Below are 14,491 nucleotides of genomic sequence, written 5' to 3'. Positions count from 1 at the left end.
TTATATAACATATATACACCTAACAACAGAGCCCCCAAATATACAAACCAAAAACTGATCAAATTGAAGGTATATATACACAATTGAATAATATTAGTGGGAGATCTAAATAATCCGTTTCCAATATGGCTAAAACAACTAAGAGGAAGATCATCAAGGGAATAGAAGACTTGACCAACACTGTAAAACGACTAAAGAGACATCTATAGAACACTCAATAATTGTGGAATACACATTCTCCTTAGGTGAACATGAAACATTCTCGAGAAAAGACCATATCACAGGCCATAAAACAAACCTCAGTAAATTTAAAAGGATTGATATTATACAGAATATGCTCTCCAAAAACACTGAAGTGAAAATAGAAAGCAATAACAGAAATTTTGGAAATTCACAAATACGTGGAAATTAAACAACACACTCTGAAAATAACCAATGGATCAAATGAATCGAATGAAAATGATACATTATATATCAAAAACAGAAGAGATGCAGACATATGAGTGTTTAGAGCAAAATATGTAGTTGTATATGGCTATATCTAAAAAGGAGAAAGATCTCAAATAATCTAAACTTCCAGTTCAAGAAACTAGAAAAAGGAGAACAAACCAAACCCAAAGCAAATAGAAGGAAGGAAATGAAGATCAGAGCAGAAATAAACAAAGGAGAGAATAGAAAAACAACATAGAGAAAAATCAATGAAGCCAAAGTTGGTCCTTTTGAAGAGATCAATGAAATTGCCTAATCTTTAGTTAGAATGACCACAAAAAGAGAGGGGAGGGGAGAGAAAGAGAAGATTCAAATTACTAAAATCAGGAATGCAAGAGGGGACATCACTAATGATCTTACAGAAATTAAAAAGGACCATGGGGAACGCTATGAACAACTGTATGCCCATAAAATAGATAACTTAGATAAAATGCACAAATTCCCAGAGTGGCATAAATTACCAAAGCCAACTCAGGAAGAAATAGACAATCTAAATGGACCTATAGCAAGTAAAGAAGTTAGTAAATTACGTTTCCCATAGGAAAAAAAAAAAAAAAGCCCAATCCTACATAGCCTAACTGATAAAGTCCACTAACCATTTAACATATTGGGGCGCCTGGGTGGCTCAGTCGGTTAAGCGTCCGACTTCGGCTCAGGTCATGATCTCACGGTCTGTGAGTTCGAGCCCCGCGTCGGGCTCTGTGCTGACAGCTCAGAGCCTGGAGCCTGTTTCAGATTCTGTGTCTCCCTCTCTCTCTGACCCTCCCCTGTTCATGCTCTGTCTCTCTCTGTCTCAAAAATAAATAAACGTTAAAAAAAATTAAAAAAACATTTAACATATTAATATTAATCCTTTTTAAAGTTTTCAAAACAAAAAAGGAAAAAGAACATTTCCCAACTCATTCTGTAAGGCCAGTATTACTTTCATACCAAAACCAGACAAAGGCATAGGAAAATTATAGATCAATATCCCTAGCAAACATAGATGCCAAAGTGCTCAACAACTAGCAAACTAAATCCAGGAGTATGTAGAAAAGGATTATAAACCATGAGCAAGTGGGATTTATCCTAGGAATGCACGGTTAGTTCAACATACCGAAATCAATCAATATACCATTTTAATAAAATAAAAGCCCCAAACCACATAACCATCTCAATAGCCACAGAAACAGCATTTGAAAAAACACAGTACTTTTCATGATTAAAAAAAAAAAAAAGTTAACAAATTAGGAATAGGGAACTTTCTCAATCGGATAGAGCACATCTATAAAAAACAGGTAACATGCTAACACATTTCACGTGAAATTTTTTTGCATGTTATGAAAATACTTTAGGTATATTGGGTTAAATAAAATATATCATTGACACTCATTTTACCTATTTTTAATTTTTATTTTACCGATTTAAAATTTTCTAAGTGACTCACATTTGTGGAATGCATGTTATTTCTGTTCTGGACCCAGGGCCTCCAGGTTCTGGTACATGTGGGCCCTATCCCCTGTCCTGTAGCACTGGATGATTGAGAGGTTAAGGGTAGAGCATGGGGATTGATGAAATGGGGTGGAGAAGAAGTAGACGGAGATAAAGGGGTGTAATGAATGCAGTCTTGCTCTGAGAGCCAGGGCCTTGTTTTATTCACAGCTGTATCCTCAGGGCCTAGGTTAATACCTGGGCTGGTAACAGAAAACTGGTAATAAAATAAAATAAAGATTGGCAATAAAACAAAAAAGATTCGGTAAGAGGGTGGTGTCTATTACTAAATGGTTATTTATTCAGCACTTGATACTTGTTAGGTCCTGCTGTGGATACACAGAATCTAGCAGACAAGAATGCAGTTCAGTGAGGACATATGTGGCATCTGTCAATGGTCTGACCATGGGATGGATGTACGAGCTGCCATAGGGGAATATGGGAACTAGAGAGTGGTAGTTGGGGTTTCACAAAGTTAGCTTGTTGTTGCCAGGTTTCTTTGATTGCACAAGGCAAAATCTTTGCCTAGTAATTTTTTTTTCACGTTTAGGGAAAATATACTTAATTTGCAGTCTGCACTTTATGTAAAATCACCTGATTTCCAAATATTGGCACCTAAATTCAGATTTTTTTTTTTAAAGGCGCACATCAAACAAAACCCTTCTGTGGCTTGGGTTGGGCCCAGGAGACAAGGGAAGATTTAGCTAGTGAAGTGAATGCATAATTCCTTTGACTTCTTAGCCTTCAAAGCAAAGTACTTAACCATTGCTAGGCACCAGAGGCCTTAGACCTCCTCGTCTCTGTTGTTATCCTCTGTCTTAAGGTCTCAAGTTCCATGTATTTTTTCATCTTAGCAGCTGTTATATTTGGAGTCCGCATTTGTGTGATAATTTCACCCAATATCTTTCTCTTCCATGGAAAGTCCAAAAGCGTCTCATGGGTAGAGGCTGGGTCGGCTTTGCTAAGCAATAGTTAATAAATGAATGACTGAAGTAGGGAGGAGAGATTAGTTTTAAAATCCATTGTGTCGTTGAAGAGGAAAAACAACCTGAGTATAGCATCTCACTTGGAATTCTGTGTTGAAAGATTGAGTCCAACAGCAGTTCATTTTATTGGCACGACTGAGAAAAGATGACTTTTTTTCCCTACCAAATAGACATTTCAGCATTATCTACACTAATACCTCTCAAAGTATATTCCAGAGAACCCTGGCATTTGCAGCAGAACACATTGTCAGTATTTATTTGTACTTAGTAAATCCAAAGTTCTTACAGTTTGACATTTTAGGCCATACCTAATCCTCGGACTTAGTGCTCTTCCTGAGAAAAATGGAAACAGTGCTTCCCTTGTCTAGTTGTTAAAAATATATTTTTTGGCCCTTTGGTGTTTGTAAATTTTAATTATTTTAAGCTCTGCAGGAATGGGAAGGCTGAAGGAGACCTGGCAAGAAATCACCACAACTGGCACTTTCTATTTAAAAAAAAAAGGAAACAGAAAAAATCAATAATGATTCACCGAGTTAACGGTGAAAGATTTACCGTGGTATTGATATAAAATAAAGGGTGTATTGCCGAAAGAGAGAGGTCGCCTTTTCTGTGCCTGGAGACACAATGGAGATAAGCGAGGCTGGACAAGTGAGAAACGGCAGGGGCAAGGAGAGAAACCAAAACCTGTTTTCATTTTGTGGAAAAGTTTTTAACAGTGCTAAACTTTATCCTGTACATTTTTACAAGTTGCAGAAAGGAAAGTCTTAAAAGATTCTTAAAATTAAATCGGTATGGTTCCATTTGTATCACATTCTCAAAAGCACAAAACTGTAGAGACGGGGAACAGATTTAGTGGTTGCCAAGGGTTGAAGATAGGGCAGAGGGTTCTCTGAGGGTTAGCACATCCTGCGGCTCTGTATTTGTGAGCATAAACATTTAAGATTATTTCCTCTTGGTCTTTTTCTCATTGTGAAATGACATGACCGGCTTTAAAAAAATTATTTTTTTAAATTCCAGTAGAGTTTTATTGGCACATACGTACATTAGTTTCCGGGGTACAATACAGTGATTCTACAATTCTATACGCTACACAGTGCTCATCATAGTACATGTATTCTTTGTCCCCATCACCTATTTCATCCATCCCCCAACCCACCTCCCCTCTGATAGCCGTCAGTTATCTGTAGTTCAGAGTCCGTTTTTTTGTTTGTCTCTTTTTATCTTTTTTCGTTTTTTTAAATTCTAAATATGAGTGAAATCATATGGAAAACGGTATGGAGTTTCCTCAAAAAAATTAAAAATAGAATTACCATATGATCCAGTAATTTCACTACTGGAAATTTACTCAAAGGAATGAAAACACTAATTTGAAAAGATATGTGCACCTGTATGGTTATTGCAGCGTTATTTACAGTAGCCAAGATACGGCAGCAACCCTAGTGTCCGTCGGCTGATGAGTGGATAAAGAAGAGATGATAAATATATGACGGAATATTACTCAGCCATAACAAAAGAATGAAATCACCATTTTCAGCAACGTGGATGGAGCTAAAGGGTATAATGCTAAGTGAAACCAGTCAAGTCAGTGAGATGACCTTCTTCATTCCTGGTAATATTCTGTGTCTGTTATTAGCAGAGCTATTTCATCTTTGTTTTTATAAGTAGCATGATAAGGGCGATGTATCTTCTTCCTTCATTGTAATCTGCTAGTGCTTTCAAGTGTGTCTCTTACAGGCAGCATATGGTATTACCTAACTTTTTTAACCAATCTGGAAACTTCTGCCTTTGAATTGGGGTGCACAGAGATTTATGTCACATGTGATGATTAATAGGGTTAGGTTTGTGTCTGTCAGCCTCTGTTTTCTCTTTATCTCATCTGCCCTTTGTAACTGCTTTTACTCTCTTTCTGCTTTTTTAAGACTGAGACGGCATAAGAAACTCACAACAGTATGCTTTCATTTCCCCCATCCTGGCCTTCGTGCTATTGTCGTCATGTATTTCATTTGTATGTAGGTGGTAAGCCCCACACTAACTTGTTATTTTTGTTTAGTCAGTGATCTAAAGAGATTCAAGTAATAAAAAAATTCCTATTGATTTACCCCTGTAGTCACCATTAACGGCACTCTTCATTTCTTTGTTTAGATTCATATTTTCATCTGGTATCGTATTCCCTTTTTCCGGGACTTCTTTTAGCATTCCTTGGTAGTATGGGTCTGTTGGTGGTTATTGCTTTCAGCTCTTGCTGTCTGAAAAAGTCTATTTTAATCACCCTCATTTTTCAAGGGTATTTCTCTCGAGGATCATCATGTTTTCTTTCAGTGCTCTAAAGATGTTTCTATTGTCTTCTGGCTTGCATTATTTCCAACAAGAAATTTGCTGCCATTTTTAGTTTTGTTCCTCTGTACATAAATGTGTCCTCTTTTCTTGTGTCTGTTTTTAAGATTTGTCTCTTTATTACTGGCTTTGAGCTATTGATTATGATGTATAGTTTATTCCTCTTTCTGTCCTTTGGGTTTATTGAACCTCATGGATGTGTGGGTTTATTGTTTTCATCAGATTTGAAAATATTTAGCCGTAATTTCTTCAAATATTTTTTCTGTTCCCCACATCCCCTTTCAGAACTCCAGTGACATGTATATTATTAGGATGCTTGAAGTTGTCCCACAGTTCACTGATACTCTATTTATTTTTCATTCTTTTTTCTCTGTGTTTTCATTTTACATAGTTTCTATTGCTATGTCTTCAGTTCATTAATCTTTTCTCCTGCCGTTAATCCCATATAGTGTATTTTTCATTTTAATTTGGGTCTTTAAAAAAAAAAAACCAAAACTACGTCTCTCTATTTAATTTTTTGTGCAGGAGGAATACTGTTCTTATGCCCTTGCCTGTTCATTCTAACATCTGTGTCTAATATCAGTACCCTTCCCTCAATATTGATTTCTTTATTTTTCTCATTATAGGCCATATTTTCCCGCTTCTTTGAATGCGCAGTAACATTCGATTAGATGCCAGACATTGTGAATTTTACCTTTGTGGCTGATGAATACTTTTGTATTCCTATAAATAATCTTGAGCTTCATTCTGGAGCACAGAGGAGGTACTTAGAAATAGTTTGATCCTTTTAGGTCTTGCTTTTAAAATTAGTTTGCTGGGACCACAGCAGCATTTAGTCTAGGGCTATCTGCTCCCCATTGTTGAGGCAAGGCCCTTTTGAGTACTCTGAATTGTGAGGTTTTCCAGCCCATCTGGAATTTGGAGCCCTGAGTGAGTGTGAGGTCCTATTCCCTCTAATCCAACGCGGGTGGCTCGTCTCCTGGCCCTCAGGTAGTGTCATCATATGCATGCACTGATCAGTACTCCGTTGAGTACTCAAGCAGTACCTTTGCACATCTATGGCATTTTCTTTCTTTGTAGCACTCTCCTTTCCCGTAAACTGCCCTGTGAACTGTAGCCGTGGTGTCTCTAGAACTCTCCGCTCCACCTCTAAAACTCAGGGAGTCTGCCAGGCTTCATCTGGGGCCTTCCATTCTGTTCTGTGGACCGGAAACTCTTCTCAAAGCAATAAGCTGGGGCATTCACAGGGCGCACCTCGGTTGTCTCCCATCTCTCCGGGGTCACTGTCCTGCAGGGTTCAATGCCCAGTGTCTTGAAAACAGTTGTTTCATGTATTATTTTATTGTTGTTGTCATTGTTGTTACTGTTCTGGTTGTTTCAGGTGGGAGGATAAATCAGCTTCCTGTTACTCCATTTAGTTGCAAGTAGAAATCTCAAAATTAGGGTTTTTAAACCTTTATATATTTAGTGTACTATTATTTTAAGAAGAAAGTTGTATTTTAACCATGCATGAGTAAGCCGATTTCTTTTTTTTTTTTTTAATTTTTTTTCAACGTTTTTTATTTATTTTTGGGACAGAGAGAGACAGAGCATGAATGGGGGAGGGGCAGAGAGAGAGGGAGACACGGAATTGGAAACAGGCTCCAGGCTCTGAGCCATCAGCCCAGAGCCTGACGCGGGGCTTGAACTCACGGACCGCGAGATCGTGACCTGGCTGAAGTCGGACGCTTAACCGACTGTGCCACCCAGGCGCCCCGAGTAAGCCGATTTCTAATCATGCTTGCTGTATTTAAGTTTATGAAGATCCGAAATGGGGTGAAGGGAACGTGGGCCACAGAAAAGAAAACACACCGAAGTGCCAGTCCTTACCCCAAAGCTCTCCCATTTGCTCTTTGGTAGGTTGTTGCTCTGCTCGATTAGTAGAGCCCCTTTGTTCCTTTTGGAGAGAGATTCTCCAAATGACTTCTATGAACGTGCATTTAAATTTTTTTTTTCAACGTTTATTTATTTTTGGGACAGAGAGAGACAGAGCATGAACGGGGGAGGGGCAGAGAGAGAGGGAGACACAGAATTGGAAACAGGCTCCAGGCTCTGAGCCATCAGCCCAAAGCCCGACGCGGGGCTCGAACTCACAGACCGCGAGATCGTGACCTGGCTGAAGTTGGACGCTTAACCGACTGCGCCACCCAGGCGCCCCTGAACGTGCATTTAAAACGTCTGGAAGAAATGTTATAAATAAAATTGTCATGATCTATGTGTTTTGATCTACACAATTAAAACTTGGACAGGAAAATATTGTAGAGGAAACATACTGCGAGAACTTACTTCAACAGGTAATAAAGTGCATTTTAGAGCTATAATAATTGAAATATTGAAGTAATAATGCTAAAGCAGACACAGATTAGTGGACCAAAATAGAATTTCCATAGACAGACTTAAAAATGTATTTTAAACATTCAGCATAAAGGAATTGTTTCAGTAATGAGTCCTTCAGAAGATAGTGTTGGGACAACTGGACAATTCACTGAAAAAAAAAAAAGCTGGATCTGCTCTCCATATCTTACACCCAGATATATTTCAGATAGATTGAAGATACAATGTTAAGGTGTTTGGAGAAAATGCAGGTGATTCACATAAGCTTGAGGAAGAGAAGCCTCTCTAAGTATGACCCAGAAGGTCCAACTCTAATGAAGTTAAAGATTTTACAAAGAAAAACCATATAAACAGAAGGAAGAAAAACCAAGTAAACTAAATAAGGTGAGCAACAAAGCAAATGCCCTTTAATCGTACAGACTCATTGTTTCTTTTCAGAATATTTCAAAGATGCTGCAAAGAAGATGAAAAGTGGGCTTATGTTTGTCAAACTGGTGAACCCGTGTTCAGGTAAGCTTTCCTCCTCTCTCTTCCTCACCACCTCCGAGAACTGTAACTTTAATGTTTTTTAAACACTGCTGCCCCAAAGTGTATATACTTATTACCGTGTATGTTTGTCCTTCCTTAATAGCTTTGAAAGGTAAGCTGGCATTACTGGATGATCAAAACAAGTTTGACCTAAACATTTTTTGTTGTTGTTGTAATTTAAATCTGTAGATGATTCACTCGTCAGAAATGCATGCAGGACAAAAAAGTGGCATGTTTGGTTTCTCTCGGAAAACGGACTAATTTTCTTTAGCTTTCTTAAGCCAACTCTTCTTAGAGTAGTTATCCAACATTAGCCTCCACTTATATTCATTTTATGTTGTAAAGTAAAATAAACAACCAGAGTGAAAAAAAAAAAGTTTTTGCTTGACATGCCAAGATTTTGAGTGGTTTCATTTTTAGCGGTACTTTCCTTATTTTGTTCTGACCAAAAGGCAGTATATTCGTTCCCAGTCAAGGGGCGAATTTTTTATATTAAAAGCATTGCATACGGAGATACCTATTTTATTGCAAGCCGTTTTAGTTTAACTTTATATTCAGTGCATTTTGTTTCCTAATTTTTAGGCAAAAATGTTAAAGTATACCGTAAATATACTGTAATATTGATATTTGTCTTTATGTGGGATTGTTTTTTCATTAATTTATTTTACAAGGCTTATATTATAAAGTTATTTTATAAGGCTTTGAGTAGACACCTAATACTTAGCAAATTAGAGCGTTGTGCTGGCGGGTACAATATTGAATAGTGAAAGCAAGGGAAAGCCAATGGGTAGTGCCTTGTTATTATTGTTGATGGAAAGACATACAAATAGAAGCCACAAGTGAGGCAGAATTTCCTGGCTTCCTCCAGTTTTCTTTCCTCAAGATGAAATTGAATTTGAATTGAAAATGAAATCAGTCAGCTACGTTATGTGGCACTCCTCACTGGATGTGAGACTAAGCTGAGGTGGGCAATTTTTTTCAAGAGAAGTCTTAGGTAGTGGTAAAGGTTGTAAAGAATCAAACGAAAATAAAGGTATAAAAAAAAAGCTAAGCTTCTTGTAAAATTTCCATTTTGTCTAAATTGTCTGTAAACAACAGAAGAACAAATGTTTGCATCTTCTACGTTGGCTGTGGAAAAATAAAGGCTAACATTTGCTGAGCGTTTACTATGTTCCGAGTACTGTTTTAGGAACTTTACATATATTCTGTCTTTCTACCCTTTACAAAAACCTGTGAGGTAGCTTCAGTATTGCTTCCGTTTTACCGGAATGGAAACAGAGGCACAGAAACGTTTCCATAACTTCCCCAACGGCACACGCCAAGCATGTGGTACCCACGGATTCAAACTCAGGGTCCTTGACAGTGCTGTGGTTAGAAAAAGATTTCATGCATTGAAGGGCCCTCGCCTTTTCTCACTTCGAGCTGGCCCTGGGGTGTGTAGGATCCGTCCCTTTCTTGGGCCCTCTGTGTGCAGAGCCACACGCTGCACTGTTGACAAGGACCCACATGCCAGCTCAGTTCATCTGGCTGAACCATTAGGTTTGGGTAGTTTAATAATGGGCTTCCCCTCATGATCTAATGGAGGATTCAGTGAGAGGCTTTGTAGCAGTTAAGATGAATGGCTTGTACTTTTGTATTTATTGGTTTAAGTTCAGTGAGGATTATAGAGCTGGAAAACAAGCATCTGTATATAATAGCTATAAGCTTTCCTTGGAGTCAGTTTGTGTAGAATATATCTATGTATGTTTATGTTCATATTAGGAACATTCCTCAGAACTATTGGACAGTCTTTTGATTTTGTGTGTGTGTGTGTGAAAACTTACAAATAAAAAACAGATTTGTCTTAACAGGGGAAGGAACCATTTACTTGTTCAATATGTGTCTACAGCAGCTGTTTGAAATAAAAGTTTTCAAGGAAAAACACCATTCTTGGTTTATAAATCAGTCAGTTCAATCAGGTAAGTGACTAACGTATACATTTCCATTAACAAAACACATACTCTAACTTTTCCAACCTTCATGCATGGTGGGGGTGTGGGGGTTGGTACAGGCCTGTCTGCCCAGTTTGGAGTCTGGTCCATGCCTTAGCCTTCCTTGGCACCAGAGCAGGGCTTAATCAAGGGGAAAGGAAAGATAATTTGAGCAAGTTTAAATCAATACCTACATGTCCTAGATAGTAGGAAAATTTAAACGAATACCTCTGCTTTGTCTCCTAAAACATTGACGTGTCCTTAGTCAGAAATTAGAGGATCTTCCTACCACTGAAAGTACAAATCTTTCATTTTCACTGCACATTGCGCAGACTGGGAACTCTTTGCTCTTCTGTTAGACACTTTTGAAGATTTTCAAGTTTTAACATCTTATTTCTTTGCAAATGGATACCGATATTGCTTCTAAAATAAGATAGAATATAACAGATTTTTTAATGCTTTGTCATATAAATCACTGCTGCCCCCACCCCAACATACCCCCAACACACACATATACTCAACACCGAAGAAAGTTCTGTTTATTTAATGTTCTAATTTGGGGGTAGTATTGACTCAGAAGGAAAAAGTAAACCGCATGTTGTTCTGATGGTTCTGGCAGTTGGGGGGAGTCAGGGATAGTTGAGGCATTCTGTATTCTCTCTGCCTATTTTCTCATTGTTTCCAGAGAGTGCTTTCTGTTTCTTTCTAAGCCCTCTGCTTTCTGTTGACTGTGTATGTCTCCACTTAGTGCCAAGGTAGAAAAGCCACTTTGTCTTTCTTCTTCTCAGACATTCCAGAACAAAGGTTTATTGCTGGTGATAAATTTCACATGCTTGTGTGCATGAGAATATCTGAAATGGCTTTCAGTTGCCAAAATGCAATGGCAGTCTGTGTATAGTCTGGCAGGTGGAAAGTATATATTCCCTTTTATTGTCACTGCTATGCTTATTCATTTGGCAATATATGAGAGTTCTAACTTCTAACGTAATACACTTGCAGTTGGGTTTAGCTCGATAGACACAGTAATATCCAGATGAAATTGGGATACATCGGGAGGCAGTGATTGATCATCTCTCCCTCTGAGCTGGTACCTGCTTTTTTTTTTAATAGACCTTATTTATTTGAGTGGTTTTAGGTTCACAGCAAAGATGTCTGCTTTTTTCATCATTGTCTTCTTTTAAACTTAGCCTTGAAGAAAGAGCTGTTTTTAAGAATAGCCACCAGGATATTAGAAACCTGTTCCTAATTTCTGACTATCATGGATGCCTCCTATAAAATGAGCTTACAGCTTGTTTTCATAAGTTTCTCTTCTACTTTTAATAAAATAATCAACTAATATAATATGAAATTACTTTCTTAATTTTTCTTTTACTTGCTATGAAATGGATTCACATATATAATTTAGGGTTAGAATTTCTTGGCTGTATAGATAGGTTGTTCTGCTAGGGAATAAAAGTAAGTACACGTGTTTCTGAAACCAAAATAAGGATTGGAGATAAAGGAATTGTTTATTGTTCCATTTGATGAAATACCTCTTCTGGCTTACTCCCATGGGAGAAGGAGTCTTGGATGCTTGGAGGGGGCTGTGACAGAGGAAAGAAAAGTGGGGAATAGGTAGGCTAGTTTGTTTGATTCGCCTTTTTTCCCTTCAGCCTGGATGGTAGAGTTAGACTCTTACTGCAGAGTTTCCTGTTTCTTATGCTCAGTCTTGTTAGATTCCTTTCCTCTTGCCTTTTCTTCAGGAGTAGGAGGATAGGGTAGGATGTGGATAGGTTAGGGTCTGGGGTGGGGAACCACCTTCTGAGCCTTCGATCATTGGAAGTTCCGAGCTGTGAACCCACAGACCATAGAAGGAGCTATGTATGGAGAGAATACTGTTGCTTGCCCATGACCTCATCCTCAAAAGCGTAGGAAATTACATTTTACTGCAGCTTTATAGATAGACTTCTACAGGTTTCGTAATGTTTTTCTGGTTCACGTTCTGTCCATATTTCCCCCAATTCTTGCCTTTTTAGGGGTGGTGGGATGACCTCTGCTAAAAATGATTTCTAAATATTCCACACACACACACACACACACACACACACACACACACACCCTATCTTCTTTATTCATTCATCCTTCAGTGGATACTTAGGTTGTTTCCATACCTTGGCTGTTGTAAATGATGCTGCAGTAAACATCAGAGTGCACGTATCTTTTCAAATTAGTGTTTTCATTTTCTTTGAGTAAACACCTAGTAGTGGAATTACTGGGTTATATGGTACTTCTATTTTTACTTTTTTGAAGCATCTCCATAATGTTTTCCACAATGGCTGCACCAATTTGCATTCCTGTCAGTAGTGCACAATGGCTCCTTTTTCTCTGCATCCTTGTCAACACTTGTTATTTCTCGTATTTTTGATTCTAGCCGTTCTGACAGGTGTAAGGTGATATCTCATTGTGGTTTTGATTTGCATTTCCCTGATGATGAGTGATGTTGAGCATCTTTTCATGTGTCTGTTGACCATCTGGATGTCTTCTCTGGAAAAATGTCTGTTCAGGCCTTTGCCCATTTTTAAATCAAGTTGTTTTTCTGGTGTTGAGTTGTGTAAGTTCTTTATGTATTTTGGATATTAACCCTCAATTGGATATATCATTTGCAAATATATTTTTCCATTCAGAGATTTCCTTTTTGTTTGGTCGATGGTTTCCTTCACTGTACAAATCTTTTTATTTTGGTGTAGTCCCAGTAGTTTTTTTTTTAATGTTTTTATTTATTTTTGAGACAGAGAGAGACAGAGCATGAGCAGGGGAGGGGCAGAGAGAGAGGGAGGCACAGAATCCGAAGCAGGCTCCAGGCTCTGAGCTGTCAGCACAGATGATGACATGGGTCTTGAACTCACGGACTCTGAGATCATGACCTGAGCTGAAGTCAGACAATTAACCAACTGAGCCACCCAGGAACCCCCCAATAGTTTATTTTTGCTTTTGTTCCCCTTGCCTGAGGAGAAATATTTATATACAATGGAATATTTTTTTAACTTGATTTGTTTGGGGAGAGAGAGAGCACAAGCAAGGGAGAGGCAGAGAGAGAGAGAGAGAGAGAGAGAGAGAGAGAGAGAGAGAATCCCAACCAGGCTTCATGTTGTCAGCACAGAGTCCAATGTGAGGCTCGAGCTCATGAACATGAGATCATGACCTGAGCCAAAATCTAGAGTCAGACGCTCAACCAGCTGAGCCATCCAGATGTCCCTATATACAATGGATATTAATCTGCCATAAAAAAGAATGGGATCTGGCCATTTGCAACAACATGGATGGACCTAGAGGGCATAATGTTAAATGAAATAAGTCAGAGAAAAATAAATAGCATATGATTTCACTCATGAATGGAATTTAAGAAACAGAACCAACCGACAAATAAAAGAGACCAAAATAACAGACTCTTAAATACAGAATAAAAACTGGTGGTCACCAGAGGGAAGATGGGCTGGGAAGATGGGTGAAATAGATAAAGGGGACTAAGAGGCACACACTTCCAGTTGTAAAATAAAGAAGTCACAGAGATGGAAAGTACAGCATAGGAAATATAATCAGTAAGAGTGCAGTAACATCATTTGGAGGCAGATGGTGAGCACTGAGTATAACGTATGAGCACTAATGTATAGAATTGTTGAATTATGTTGTACACCTGAAACTGATAACATTGTATGTGAATTATACTTCAGTAAACAACAACAACAACAAAAAGATGTCTAAAGACAAAAGGAATTTAAAGATCAGTTTCATTGTCTTGGCTGTCCTCTCCACGTACGGATTTGAAGCTTTTTGGAGTAGAATCTCATGGACCGCATCCTGCCTTTTGAAAGAGTCATGTAGAATCTTGGGCTTGTGGAGGAAAAACTTCTGAATTTGGAGTTTCACATATATTTTTCTTCTTTTAAAAAAAAATTTTTAATGTTTATTTCTTTCTGAGACAGAGACAGAGCATGAGTGGGGGAGGGCAGAGAGAGAGGGAGACACAGAATCCGAAGCAGAAGACACAGAATCTGAGCTGTCAGCACAGAGCCTGACACGGGGCTCGAACTCACAAACTGTGAGATCCTGACCTGAGCCGAAGTCGGTCGCTCAACCGACTGAGCCACCCAGACGCCCCTCTTCTTTTATTTTTTAGATGTTTATTTAGTTTTGAGAGAGGGCACGAGCAGGGGAGGGGCAGAGAGAGAAGGGGCCAGAGGATCTGAAGCAGGTTCTGTGCTGGCAGCAGAGAGCCCAACGTGGGGCTCGAACTCGTGAGCCATGAAATCATGACCTGAGCCAAAGTCGGTAGCTTAACTGACTGAGCCACCCAGGTATATT

The 14,491-nt window shown here is 38.6% G+C and overlaps 1 protein-coding gene across 7 annotated transcripts in view; it reads left to right on the top strand.

Annotated features, from left to right (window-relative positions):
- The window catches only part of RNASEH2B (ribonuclease H2 subunit B), a 69,863-nt gene that overhangs the window by 17,272 nt on the left and 38,100 nt on the right, over nucleotides 1-14,491 (top strand). For 3 of the 7 annotated variants that reach the window (XM_030310084.1, XM_030310060.1, XM_030310036.1), the window contains exons 1-3: nucleotides 4,451-4,554; nucleotides 8,091-8,162; nucleotides 10,031-10,138. In XM_030310084.1, coding sequence (XP_030165944.1) covers nucleotides 4,461-4,554; nucleotides 8,091-8,162; nucleotides 10,031-10,138 — 274 coding nt within the window. In that variant the 5' untranslated portion in view covers nucleotides 4,451-4,460. Of the gene's footprint in view, nucleotides 1-4,450; nucleotides 4,555-7,474; nucleotides 7,613-8,090; nucleotides 8,163-10,030; nucleotides 10,139-14,491 lie in introns of those variants that run through there. The other 4 variants (XM_030310044.1, XM_030310053.1, XM_030310070.1 and 1 more) reach the window with 2 other exon arrangements.

This window comes from Lynx canadensis, chromosome A1, assembly GCF_007474595.2.
Source record: "Lynx canadensis isolate LIC74 chromosome A1, mLynCan4.pri.v2, whole genome shotgun sequence".
In the NCBI taxonomy this organism is placed as follows: Eukaryota; Metazoa; Chordata; class Mammalia; order Carnivora; family Felidae; genus Lynx; species Lynx canadensis.
The sequence above is the reverse complement of the archived record's forward strand: the minus strand, read 5'-3'. Positions and strand labels throughout refer to the sequence as shown.